The 13,897-nt window shown below is 39.8% G+C and overlaps 1 protein-coding gene across 4 annotated transcripts in view; it reads right to left on the bottom strand.

Moving 5' to 3' along the window:
• tpcn2 (two pore segment channel 2) overlaps window positions 1–13,897 on the bottom strand; it is a 58,503-nt gene that overhangs the window by 15,845 nt on the left and 28,761 nt on the right. For 3 of the 4 annotated variants that reach the window (XR_011963778.1, XM_072592803.1, XM_072592805.1), the window contains 10 exons: window positions 12,027–12,130; window positions 11,508–11,592; window positions 9,987–10,073; window positions 9,617–9,736; window positions 6,159–6,218; window positions 5,926–6,054; window positions 4,672–4,721; window positions 3,559–3,658; window positions 1,994–2,065; window positions 23–105 (listed from right to left, as the gene is read on the bottom strand). Coding sequence is in view for 3 of the 4 variants with exons in the window: in XM_072592803.1 (XP_072448904.1) it covers window positions 23–105; window positions 1,994–2,065; window positions 3,559–3,658; window positions 4,672–4,721; window positions 5,926–6,054; window positions 6,159–6,218; window positions 9,617–9,736; window positions 9,987–10,073; window positions 11,508–11,592; window positions 12,027–12,130 (890 nt within the window). In the remaining variant the exon portion in view is untranslated. The remainder of the gene's footprint in view (window positions 1–22; window positions 106–1,993; window positions 2,066–3,558; window positions 3,659–4,671; window positions 4,722–5,925; window positions 6,055–6,158; window positions 6,219–9,616; window positions 9,737–9,986; window positions 10,074–11,507; window positions 11,593–12,026; window positions 12,131–13,897) is intronic. The other variant, XM_072592804.1, reaches the window with a different exon arrangement.

Raw genomic sequence — 13,897 nt, 5'->3', positions numbered from 1 at the left:
CAACATCCAGATTGCAACTTGCCTTGCATTTGTTGAATTCTGGGGAGCTGGGATTTTGTCTTTAAAAAATGCAACACCAGCAATTGCAAAAATATAATATGCCACCTGGAACAGAAGACAAAACAATAAAGTTAGCATTCAACTAGTCATTTTGCTAAATGATTTTCCATTATCAAATATTTATTACGGGTGTTTTGTTAAGACAGCACAACTTGTGACAATGAGTTATACAAGGCATTCATTGTCAATCTGTATAAAAGTCCATTCCTGTCCAAGACATGACATACTCCAAAATGCAAGATAGGAGAATTTCAGAATTTTCTTTGGAGTCTGAAAATTTGACATAACCTTTAAAATCAAGTGCAGTGGCAATACTAATTCATTGCAGGAGTAACAATAGAATAAAGATGAACCTGTGGATATAGTCTGGATTTACAAAGGGCATGCAATAATAAAAAGGTACTGCAAGTGAAAGGTAAAGCTCCTAAAGCTACGAGTCCATGCCTTTAGAAGTAGTACACGGGCAAGAATAGAGAATTGGACAAGAGTTGTGATAAGCGGGACATTTTCAAGATGTCAACCTGTAACTAGTAGTGTTTCGCAGGGATCTCTGCTAGCACCACACTTCTTTACAAAATACACTGGATAAGGAAATTCATTAAAATCACCAAGTCTATGGATGACAAACAGATGAGAAGGCAAATCGCAAAGATGATAGTCTGAGGAATGTAAACATGTCAAAATGGTCTAACATTTGGCAGATGGACGCTAAAGGGAAAAACGTGGGGTTATGTACTTTGGCAGGAAGAACATTGGAGCTGAATATTACTTAAGTAGAAAATGATTGCAGAAATCCTCCGACAGAGGAAGATTTGAATTCCTCATGTAGGAACTAAAAAGAGGTGAGCACCTAAATTTAGTAGGCAATAGGGAAGGTAAATGGCATGCTAGCCCTTACTTCAGAAGGGAAAAGTAAAAACATGGGGGCCTGGTGAAAATTATACCAAGTACCAGTTAGGCCACACCTGGAATACTGAACAGTTTTCAGTCTCTCATCTAGGGAAAGGCATACTGGCATTGCAGTTAGTCCAGAGATGATTTACTAGGTTGATCCCAAATATACAGTTAGTTAGGCCTGAGCTCATGGAAATTTCAAAAAATAAAAGGCGATTTTATTGTAACAAAGATTCTTAGGAATCATGACAGGATAGATGTAGGGTAAGTTATCTTCCCTTGTGGCAGACTCTAAGAGCGTAATCTTAAAGTAAGGGGCAATTATTTAAGGCAGAGGAGGAATTTCATCTGGGACGATCATGAATCAGTGGAATTCTTCACTGATGAGGACTAGTGAGGCTGGTCATTAAGTACATTCAAGAAGATGGACAAGTTTTTAAAGCTGGGGAAAAAAAAAAATCAGTACTTATGGGGACAATCAGGAAAGTGGAATCAATTCATTATCTATCACTGAATTGCAGAGCAGACTCAAAATAGCAGACGCCTGTTGCGACATCTTTACCACATCAGATCAAATAACAGAACATCATTTAAACTCTAGGGTTTGGGGAAAGTGCATTAGTCAATTCGAGGTGTCGGAATAATGACCAACCCAGAGACTAATCAGGAGTAAAGAGGTCAAAGGTGGGCCCAGGAGTTACTTAAATTAAAACAAGACATTGTGAATGAACCATGTTTTTTTAAAATAAGAGAAGGAAAGGGGACTTTAAATACCTGGGAAGATATTCAAAGAAAACTCCTTTATATTGAACCCATAAGGACTAACTCTTATCTGGTGCCAGAAGTTGTCCTGTATCTTGACAGCAAACTTAATTTATGCCACAAATAGAGCTGAAGCGAAAGAGGCACAGGTTGAAATAATGTTCCTCAATCTGATTACTTGTTCACATTGGATTTTCTCAGACATTAGGCTCAACAATTAATGGCAACATTCAATGTTTTGCCCCCCCCCCACAACAAAGAGAATTGTTCTACTTACCACAAGAATTCCAGCAAAAGCTCTTAAATTCTTGATCAGATCAAACAGACTATTAGCAACCAAGGCCATTAACTGAAAAATGCAAACAGGAAGTATTAGTTGCAGCACAGATACAAAGGCCATAATCAGCTTTGTACAAGCTCCCCAGATTTCACATCCTGAAAAACAGTCGCCAGGAACCAACCTCAACAATTAGTTCCTGCTAATTCTGACAGTAGAACTGACCATTTTTCAGTACATGCAAACTGCAGCATGACAACTACAACATCTCGTTGAACATTGTCTAGAGTTGTAGCCTGTGGCATTTGCCACAAATGTTTCATGTTGCAAAACAAAAACATTCTGAACTCAAATTCTTGTAGGCATTGCAAGTTAATTCTAATTGTGAACTTTGCCACTAGTTCCAGTAGACAGCAATACTCATCCTGGCACATGATCATTGGAGGAAGTCCAAGTCACTAGAATTTGTCCTTATTGAAACAGACAGTATCAGTAAGGACACAGGAGTTATTCCACTGCAAAAAAAAAGGAATCACTTACACCTCGAAGAATGCAAGGCTTTTCTTTTGGCATCAAGAAACCCTGCAGGTCATGTGGAAACTGCTTGCGGCAAATGTCTTAGTTTGTATTGCATTGCCTCAGTCATTTTACTTTTAAGTGATATGCTCATCGTATCACTGCATTTAACCAGAGTCCTTCAGGGTTTCATACTCCCTACTCACTGGGTAATCACCTGAAGCATGACATGCTCCTGGAATCGTGCTGCCCAATTCTAATTGAATGTTTGTCATAGAATCTCTAGCGTGGAAGCAGGCTATTCAGCCCATTGAGCCCACAGCAACCCTCCAAACAGCATCCCACCCAGAGACACCCTCTGCAATTCCCATGATAGCCCACTGAGCTTGCATATCCCTGGACATTATGAATTGTTTAGCAGGGCCAACCCAGTTAACATTTACATTTTTGGACTATTGGAGGAATCTGGACTACCCTGAGGAAACACTGAGAATGCCTGTGTGGTGCTTGTATAAACCACCAGAGAGTGGATTCGAACCCAGGTCTCTGGCACTGTGGGGCCACACCACTAACCACTGAGCCACCATGCCACCCAATTTATGTTCAAGAGTTAGATGCAATAACATTGGCTGGATTCTTCAAAACCATGATAGCCATACCCAATTTTTTTATGTCACCTTAGCTAACAGGAGCATCACTGAATCAGATTAAAACACAGCTTGCTGAAGTAAAACTAGATTACACAGCTGACAAACTGGGGTGCTCCAAAACTGGAAGCTCAAGTTAAGTTTTGACTTCAATGACTAACAGTAGCGTATACATCTTTTAAACTTTTTATTTCAGAAAACTGTGGCTGCAAATTATCTTCCCACCACAAGAATCATCATTTAATAGAACTACAAGGAAGCGTTTCATTGAAGCATGCGCCTAGAATCAAATATGCATTTATTTAATCCAAAACCACTTAAAAAGTTAATGGCTTCACCATATTTGCACTGCCAGAAATTTCTTTCACATAAAAGAATCAAAGATATTTTGATCCAAGTCACCTTGATACTGGAAATTAACCGGAGAAATCTGAAAACAACGAGCATATTTGCCAGCCGAACTGTTTCCCAAAGAGACAGTAATCCGTGTAGCGCTGGGTTCCTGTAGAAAAAATAAAGGTCAGATATATGAGGAAAGAATTTCAGAAATGGATTGAAGTTACTTCTGACAAAACAAGGAAACTTTGATAAGACACATGCTATCAGCATATTTGCTGAAAGGATTCCTGGGAATCAAGAGAAATACTAGATACCCAAAATGCCACCTCAAAGATACCTTTTTCTTTGAAAACTCAAAAATCCACCTATAAGGCAAAACAGTTAGAAGACTTACAACCACCCTACTCTCCAGTAGGACAGATTTTAAAAAGGGAACTACCTTGATTTACAGCAGCAATGTCAAGAGGGAATAAACAAACAAAAATACAGTACCTTACCTTTAAAGGGAAATTTGCCAAAGTTAAGTGGAAATTTTGTACCAAAAAATACATTTCAAAACTAAGCCTCCAACATAGAGTCCAAAAATTGGGTTTGGGTTTAATCTCCCCAACTCAGTGCTCACTTGACTGGACAAGTTTAAAGACCAATTGAAGGGATTGAAAGCATCTCATTTCAATCATAGCAGTAAACCTCTTGCATCAATGATGCCCAAACTGAAAATGTCACCCAAGTTTCAATTTGGTTTTTTTGGAGTTCATTCTAACACTCCAGGGGAAAAAAAAAATTTAGGTACTGGCAAAAGGGGAGTAGTAATTTGATAGGAAAAATTTGGGAGTGCTACAACTCCAAGACTTTTTAAATGCTTTTAGAAAGCAAGAGAATTTGAAATCATAAACTTCAAAATATTCTGCTGCTACTTAAAAGCAAGAATGAGAAATTTAATGCACAAATGTCATATGAAAAGATTTTTCATACAAGGATAAATTTTTATTCTTCATCTACTACAGAATCCACCCTTTTACAAGGTCACTTTGTGGCCAGGAAATTATTCAAAAGTGGAAATTGCAGGTTGTGCGCTTTCAGGAATACAAAAAAAAATCACTTAAATTTTTTTTTTCAAATTCAAGAAAGAGGTCATAAATTTGTGACAAGGTGAAAGTTAAAGAAACAACATACCACCCTGGACGAGGCCAACCATACTGCACAAGAGAGGACAGTTGCAGAATCTAAAAAACAAATCAAAACCATGAAGTTTCCTTTCACAAAACTCAAATGATAGCCATCCAAAGTAACATTTTTTAAAGGAGGACCAAAAGCCCCAGTTTGGGAAGTCACATCTGGCACATTTGGATTAAAACAAAGCTGCCACTTGCACGTGGAGATCTGGTCTAGTGTTTTTCTGGCTGAGAACAGAAAGACAGATGGTTGCTAAGGCTTCTGATTCCTTATCTCCAAGGACTGCTCCATCTAAATATTTCAGCATTTTACAGTAAATGTCTGTACATAGCCTACTATCCCTCTCCTCACTTGAGCAGGAGACTGACATCTTACCCATGATGCAATTGGCAACAAGGGTAACTATAATCTCAGTTCTGAATAGCAAACTTCAATTTTGAAGTGCAATCCATCCTCTATTGAAGACAGCATAAAAGAGAATGGGAAGACTATAAAGAGACAAAAGAACACCAAGGCTTGAGATGATGGTAGGAAAGTGTAGTTGGAGACCATCAAACTAGCTACGATCTCACCGAATGTTTGGGCAGCTTCAATGGGTTGAATGGCCTACTTCTGTTAATGTCTTTTGGAGAGATCAGCAGCCATCAACAAAATTGCATTGATAATGCAAAGCAGCATACTGAACATGTCAATGACACATTCCTACATTAGCAAAGAGATTTTCCTGTGCATTCAAACTTCATTTACTTCACTTATTCACTAAGGATAGTCAAGATGAATTCTGAATTTTCTAAAAACCTCTGCTCAAATTTTAGTTGCCTGCCTTCAACTTAATTTGTTAAAAATAAACAAACTTTCAAATTTAATATCCATTGACAGCAAAAAAAAAAAAAGAGAAATACAGATCAAGCTCTTTTCTCTCGTTACAGATGCTGCCAGACCGGCTGAGATTTTCCAACATTTTCTTTTGGTTGGAGAAATACAGATCATTCTGCTATAATGAGTCTTTGTTAATGCAAATTCACTATAGCACCATTTGACGAATTGGGGACACTTTCTATAGCACGAACTTTTAAAGCTGTTTATTGGTCTTAAAACAATTCTGGCTCCATTCATTTAAATGGTGCTGTTCTTATGCAATTTGCGTGTAACCTGGGATTACACAAGAAAGGAACTACCACGTGAAAGTGAAACTGACTAAGGCATAAACTGACTACTATAGACACAGTTGTATAAAAAAGTCATTACACCTACCAGTAGTATTATAGTCAGAAGCCCATCAAATAGGTTGCTTTTGTATGAGCAATAACCTTTAATGCCCAAAGCAAAGATTTTCACTGCCATTTCCAAAAGATAGTACAGGGAAAAGGATCCATTCACAACCTACAAAACCCAGTAAGACAACAATTACTTTCTCAGCAACGTTGCCAAATAGAAATGAAAATAATTGCTTGATAAAAAATACATTTGCAGCAAAAGCTACTTACGCCAGAAAAGAATCCATCACGTTCAGAGATAGGTGTTTCTGCATCATGCACCAAAGTAACCTGTTTAAAACACTCACATGAAAATCTTGAAATACTCACTCATTCTTCCCATCACCATTGATACGACATGCAAACTCCTCTAGACAGTTACCTCTCAGAGTGCTCACTAAGAGTCATATTGAGTCAGAGATGTACAGCATGGAAACAGACCCTTCTGGTCTTTTTATCAGTTCTCTCCAATTGTTCAGTTTTTTTCCCCCCAGTCTTATACCCCCAAAGTAACTGATATTTAATTGGTGTTAATATTGCCAAAATACTAAAATTCAGACTTGACTAGAGTTTGATATTTTGTGCATAGTTTAAACTAATTGGCAGAATTTGAATTGTTTTTTTTTAAATCTCCAGGCAACCTAGCTACTCTAGCTGTTCAACCAAAATGTTATATTGTTACCTTGTTCAGAACACTTGGTGCTGTTTAATGTAGTTCTGCTAGCTTTTCATTCTTAAAAAGGTACAGTACTCCTTACACCTTCATAACACCACATTCCATTCTACAATCCTCCTAAACCCACTTGTGGGTAGAGGCTTCCAAACCTCCTGTTTAGTTTTAAAAAGGTCAATGGTTGGAATGATAGGAGCAAGTTACTGCAGGTGCTAGAATAATGTACTCAAAAAAAACAAATCAAAAAAATGCTGAAAACGAAAGCAGATCAGAGCATCCATGGAGACAAGAAACATTAGCTTGTTGTCTCCATAAGAGACAATAGGTGCAGGAGTAGGCCATTCGGCCCTTCGAGCCTGCACCACTATTCATTATGATCATCCACAATCAGTATCCAGTTCCTGCTTATGCCTATACCCTTGATTCCAATATTTTTAAGAGCTTAATCCATCTCTTTCTTGAAAGTACAGAGAGATTTGACCTCCACTGCCCTCTGGGGCAGACCATTCCACACACCCACCACTCTCTGGGTGAAGTTTCTCCTCAACTGTTCTAAATAACCTACCCTTATTTTTAAAAAAAGGTGTCCTCTGGTTCTGGAGTCATCCATCAGTGGAAAAATGCTTCCTGTCTCCAGACTGTCCAAACCTTTAATAATTTTATACTTCTCAATCAGATCGCCTCATCTTTCTAAACTCAAGTGTATACTCTATGCTACTTTCTCCCCATCCCCACCCTCCTCTAGCTTATCTCTCCACGCTTCAGGCTCACCGCCTTTATTCCTGATGAAGGGCTTTTGCCCGAAACATCGATTTCGAAGCTCCTTGGATGCTGCCTGAACTGCTGTGCTCTTCCAGCACCACTAATCCAGAACCTGGCTTCCAGCATCTGCAGTCATTGTTTTTACCAAGTGTATACAAGCCCAGTTGCTCCAATCTTTCAACATATGATAGTCCCACCATTCTGGGAATTGACCTCGCAAACCTACCCTTCACTCCCTCAATAATCTGAAATGTCCTTCCTCAAAATTTGGAGATCAAAACCGCACACAATATTGCAGGTGTGGTCTCACCAGGGCCCTGTACAGCTGCAGAAGGACCTCTTTGCTCCTAGGCTCAATTCCTCTTGTTAGGCCAGTATGCCATTAGCTTTCTTCACTACCTGCTGGACCTGCATGCTTGCTTTCAATGATGTACAACACCTAGATCTTGTAGTACTGGTCTTTTCCTAACTTGACTCCGTTTAGAGTAATCTGCCATCCTGTTCTTGCCAAAATAGATAACCACACATTTATCCATATTAAACTGCATCTGCCATGCATCCATCCACTCACCTAGCCTGTCCAAGTCACCCTGTATTCTCAAATCCTCCTCACATTTCACCCTGCCACCCAGCTTTGTCATCGAATTCGTTAATATTACTTTTAATGCCGTCATCTATATCATTGATGTGGTCCCAGCAGCGAACCACATGGTGCCTCTCTGGTCACTGCCATTCTGAATGGGACCCGTTTTTCACTCTTTGCTTCCTGTCAGCCAGCCAATTTTCAATCCAAGTCCGTACCTTGCCCCCAATGCCATGTGCCTTAATTTTGCTCACTACTCTCCTACGTGGGACCTTATCAAAAACTCTGAAAGTTCAGGTGCACTACATCCACTGGCTCCCCTTGGTCTATCTTCATAGTTACAACCTCATAACTCCAGAAGATTAGTCAAGCATGATTTGCCCTTCATAAATCAATGCGGACTCTGACCTATCGTATCATCTTTTATAATAGACTCCAGCATCTTTCCACCACTGATGTCAGGCTAACCAGTCTATAAATTCTGTTTTCTCTCTCCCTTGAAAAGTGAGGCAACATTAGCCACCCTCCAATCTGCAAGAACTAATCCTGAATCAATAGAACATTGTAAAATAATTACCAATGCATCCATGATTTCTAAAGGCACCTCCTTAAGTACCCTGAGATGCAGCCTTCAGAGCTAACAGTCTACCCAACACATTTTCTGCCTAATATAAATTCCCTTCAGTTCATCCTTTACCCTAGGTCCTTCAGCCACTATTACATCTGGGAGATTGAGTGCATTCCCCAGTGAAGACAGATCCAAAAGTACCTATTCAAATCTTCTGCCATTTCCCCATAAAAAATCACCTGTTTATCTTCAAGAGCCCAATTTTAGTCTTAACTAAAAAGCTTTTACTATCCTGTTTTCTCCATGTATTTCCTTTTTAGTTATCCTCTGCTACTCTTTCAAAGTTCCCCAGTCCTCTGACTTCCCACTCATCTTTGCTATGTTATACTTCTCTTATCTTTATACAGTCCTTAACTGCCCTGAGCTGAAGGGTCAGACTCGAAACATTGGCTTGCTTTTGCCATGGACACACTGACCCACTGTGATCTTTAGTGGAATAGTGACATTTTAGCCTTTATTTCTCACAAAACATTCAAAAGATTGTGATTTACATATGAAAGTAGTGAAACGATCATGGTCATTCGAACAGATGAAAGACTCAGACAATCAAGGTATTTTTCAATGTATAATTTCAGTTACATCACACTGTAAACTTTTGCTATAAATGCCATGTCTTACAATTGTGTCCTCTGCAACCACCTGATGGAGTGGCACTCCGAAAGCTAATGCTTTGAATTAAAGCTGTTGGACTATAACCTGGTGTTGTGAGATTTTTAACTTTGTACACCCTAGCCCAACACCAGCATTTCCAAATTATGAAATAACTTGGACACACTAAGGATTGCAGAACAACAACTTCTGCTTATGCAATTCTTTCACAAGGCATGGCACCAAATGGAGTTCAGGTTACCAGCAAAATTTGCATCACAGCTAACCTTATTTTTTCCTCCCCCTCAAAATCAATCCATTCAGACACATTATGACACCTCTGGAGCAGGGTGAGCTAGAGACCAGTGATCAGGACACTACCTTTGCACCACAACTACCCTTTCAGACACAAATCTAAAACTATATTGGTATCATGGCAATAAAAGTTAACTTACAAAAATGCAAATCAGATGCACCGCAACTATTAGGTTTCCAAAGTAATCCACAAACCGATGGCTGAACAGAGTCTGGAGCTTTTGCAAGAAAACAGATCGATACACTGGTTTTGGCGGATACTGAAGGAAAAAACATTGCTTTTAAATTTCTTAAATTTATAGTCTGAATTACAGAAATCTTGATTTAATAAAATTTAAAGCACTTCAATGGAAAAAGTAACTGCAGTATACTCAATCCCCAGGTATTTCTGATGAAAGACCAATGACATTAAATGCCAGGTATCCTCCACAGAATTAGGTTGGCATTTCAAGCCCAGGGACTGATACTGGTTTCAAAATTAAATATGCATTCAAAATCGAACTAAGTTACCTCTCTCATTGTCTCTTTGTGCAATTCATCAAAGAGAGCACGAAACTGTTCTGCTGTAACACAGTTATGAGTGAATGCTTTTACTTGCTGCAAAAAGCAAAAAAAAAGTTTTTAAATGAACAAACATAGCACAAGGGCATAAGCAACCGAAAGGGTTAACATAAGGAAGTGCACGAAGCAGCGACCATTTTAATTTAATTTGGTACACAAATAAAACAAGCCTGAATCTCAATGGAATAAAACCTAACATTGAGACCTCCTTCAGTCTCTGAAGTTGTCCCTCATGCCAATGTAACTTGTACCAAGTTACTCTCAAGCAAGATTAATTTATTGTTTAAAAGACAAGAGCCTCTTCTGATTAGACCATCATACTGAACAAGCAGATCCTTAGATGCCAAGGACTGTGGAAGTACATCCACCAGAGAGATCTTGTAACACTAAGCTGTGGTGAGGATTTATTTTCAATTAAATTGTAGATGTGTTGCAGAAAAATTTTTAAAAGAAGAATTATTTCAAACTTTTTCAGTGTCACTCAGGTTGTGGTTGAAAGCACCTCCCTCCAGACTAAGAAACTTACCATCCAAGAGATAATAATCTCCAAAATAAAAGTCAAAGGCTAAGTCTTGCACCTTAAAGCTTTCCCCAAGTCAGTTGACATAACAGAACATGGAGTCAGATCCAGTCAAAACAGAAATACCAGGGTTGCCAACTGAAGTCACTTACGATTTTCCTACATTCCACTTGTAGAGTCTTGGGGTAAAAAGATATGGACGAACTGGGGATTAAAATTCAGCAAATCTACTCCAGATGAACATTTAATAATCTCAGTGTTTCCAAGAATTTTAGAAAATGATATGCATTTGTAAGTGTTTCAGAAAAGATTTTAAAATGTAACAAGCCACATGGGGGTAGAGTAGACAACCAACCTAACAGGCATATTTAGTAGTCAAAAGGAGATGAGGGTGCAGATGTTTGGGGAGGACATTGTGGAATTTCAGGCTTCAGCAGCTAAAAACGTACAGTACCCAACAGGTTCAAAATAGAACCATGTAAATAGTGAAAAGTTTAAAAACCATGAGGAGGCATAAAGCCGGAGAGTTCTAAAATATGAAACCAAGACTTGTTTGACTTGGCAAGAATCGGGATAATAAGTACTCAGAACTTGCTGCAGATTTGGAAGGCATCTATTGAAAAGTCAGAGGCCAAGACATGAACCAGGGAGAGCCTAATAGTTAAATCCATAAGTAGCAATGGCACAAGCTGTCAGACAAAACACTGGATTGACAAACAATTAGTTCAGCTCTAGACTAACAGCAAGAGGGATGATGTCAATGGCTAGGGTATATCATCTTTGGTCCCCACCTAAAGCTAAGGGCTTCATGAGTATTTCTTTGAAGTAAATTTTGGCTCATATGACTACAACAACAAAAAGGGGAGGCAGTCAGCATTGCCATCATATTCGTGGAAAAGAATCATCAAATCATCCCTTCTATCTCAGCTCTACAAAAAACATTTATTCACCTTTATCATTTCTTGCTTGTGCGCTGAAGACATTTTCACTTTCTGCAGGACTTGCAGCACTGTGTTGGTGCTCACAGTCATTCTACTGATTTGAAAAAAAAATGGGCCATTTTAAAACCATTTTAATTGTAGACATCAAGCATTCTACTCTCGATCTTGGCACGAAAGTGGAGTTTCCATCCCCATTAAAATCGACAAAGTGGGCATTTCTGCAATGTCTCAAACTTTAGTGCCAATCACCATCCATCTGTCCACTCATTCACATCTTACATCAACTCCACATTCAGCCAGAGCACTGCATTTTTGACATCGAGCCCATTTTTCACTCTCCAAAACATCTCATTTCAAATCACAGTATAAAGTCAGATTTTTCCTTTCAATTGTAATATTGTAGCTACCTTCAATCAATGCTCAAGTCGTTAAAATAAGGTGCAAATTTAAGTGATTCAACAATGGGATACATTTCAAGCATGTTGCCTTTGAAACAAATTCACAACAAATCTCAAAAAGTAATCTTACATAGAACCTCTTCTGCCAGTTTTGCTTGGACTCTCACAGCAAAGCACCTCGAACGCTCCTCGAATTCCCAAGCATCTTCGAATTAACGATGTCTGAATTGAACTCTGAAGAAAAGAAAAACAGCAATAACTACGTAGTAACTCAAAATTTCAAGAGTAGAAAATTCTGTGATACATAGAACATAGAAAAATACAGCGCAGTACAGGCCCTTCAGCCCTCGATGTTGCGCCGATCAAAGCCCACCTAACCTACACTAACCCACTATCCTCCATATACCTATCCAATGCCCACTTAAATACCCATAAAGAGGGAGAGTCCACTACTGCTACTGGCAGGGCATTCCATGAACTTACGACTCGCTGAGTGAAGAACCTACCCCTAACATCAGTCCTATATCTAACCCCCCTTAATTTAAAGCTATGCCCCCTTGTAATAGCTGACTCCATACGTGGAAAAAGGTTCTCACTGTCAACCCTATCTAACCCCCTAATCATCTTGTACACCTCTATCAAATCACCCCTAAACCTTCTTTTCTCCAATGAAAACAACCCCAAGTGCCTCAGCCTTTCCTCATAGGATTTTCCTACCATACCAGGCAACATCCTGGTAAACTTCCTCTGCACCCGTTCCAGTGCCTCCACATCCTTCCTATAGTATGGCGACCAAAACTGCACACAATATTCCAGATGCGGCCGCACCAGAGTCTTATACAACTGCAGCATGACCTCAGGACTCCGGAACTCAATTCCTCTACCAATAAAAGCCAGTACGCCATATGCCTTCTTCACTGCACTATTTACCTGGGTGGCAACTTTCAGAGATCTGTGTACATGGACACCAAGATCCCTCTGCTCTTCCACACTACCAAGTAGTCTACCATTAGCCCAGTAATCCATCTTTTTATTACTCTTACCAAAGTGAATCACTTCACTTAGCTACATTGAACTCCATTTGCCACCTTTCTGCCCAGCTCTGCAGCTTCTCTATATCCCGCTGTAACCTGCCATATCCTTCCTCACTGTCTACAACTCCTCCGACTTTCGTATCATCCGCAAACTTGCTCACCCAACCTTCTAACCCTTCCTCCAGGTCATTTATAAAAATGACAAACAGCAATGGTCCCAAAACAGATCCTTGCGGAACACCGCTAGTGACGGCACAGTAATTTATTTTCCCCATTTGGCTCCTTCACTCAATTTAAGGTGCACGAAGTGATATCAAGTCAAATTAACCTTCATTCTAGATAGGAGCAAACCACTACAAATGCTGGAATCTGTACTGAAAACAGTATATACTGCAGCTCTCAGCAAGTCAGGTAGCATCCATGCAGAGAAAGTGGTGATTTTCAAGGTTGATGTAAGGGGAGCTGCAGATGAAGGGGCGGGGCACAGAAACAGGGTGGTGAGATATGGATAGGTGAACATGGGTAGATGGTATGACCTGGTTGGTCAGAACAGGTCAGGTCAATGAGAGGAATGGGAGGACGGAGTAGGGGCTAGAAGGGAGTTTGGTGATGGGAAGGGAAGTTATTTGACATTTGAGGACTCAAATGCAGAGTCCTCTGCACCATAGGCTACCCAGGTGTTCCTCCAAATTGCCTTCCCATCACCTGTCTCCCTTCCCAGCCCCTCCCCTCCAGCCACCAACAGGGTTCATTTCTCCTAACAACCAACCAGGTCACACCCTGTGTTCCCCTATCCCTACTTCATCGTCCTGCCAACCTACCCCTTTTATCTGCAACCCCCCCTTACACCCAACCCCAGATCTGAAGTAGTGTTACACCCAATATGTTGATTTCCCCACCTCCTGATGCTGCCTGATTTGCTACATTCTTCCAGCCTCCTGCTGGTCTACTTTTGGACTCCAGCATC

This window comes from Chiloscyllium punctatum, chromosome 22 (genome assembly GCF_047496795.1).
Source record: "Chiloscyllium punctatum isolate Juve2018m chromosome 22, sChiPun1.3, whole genome shotgun sequence".
Lineage (NCBI taxonomy): Eukaryota > Metazoa > Chordata > Chondrichthyes > Orectolobiformes > Hemiscylliidae > Chiloscyllium > Chiloscyllium punctatum.
The sequence above is the reverse complement of the archived record's forward strand: the minus strand, read 5'-3'. Positions and strand labels throughout refer to the sequence as shown.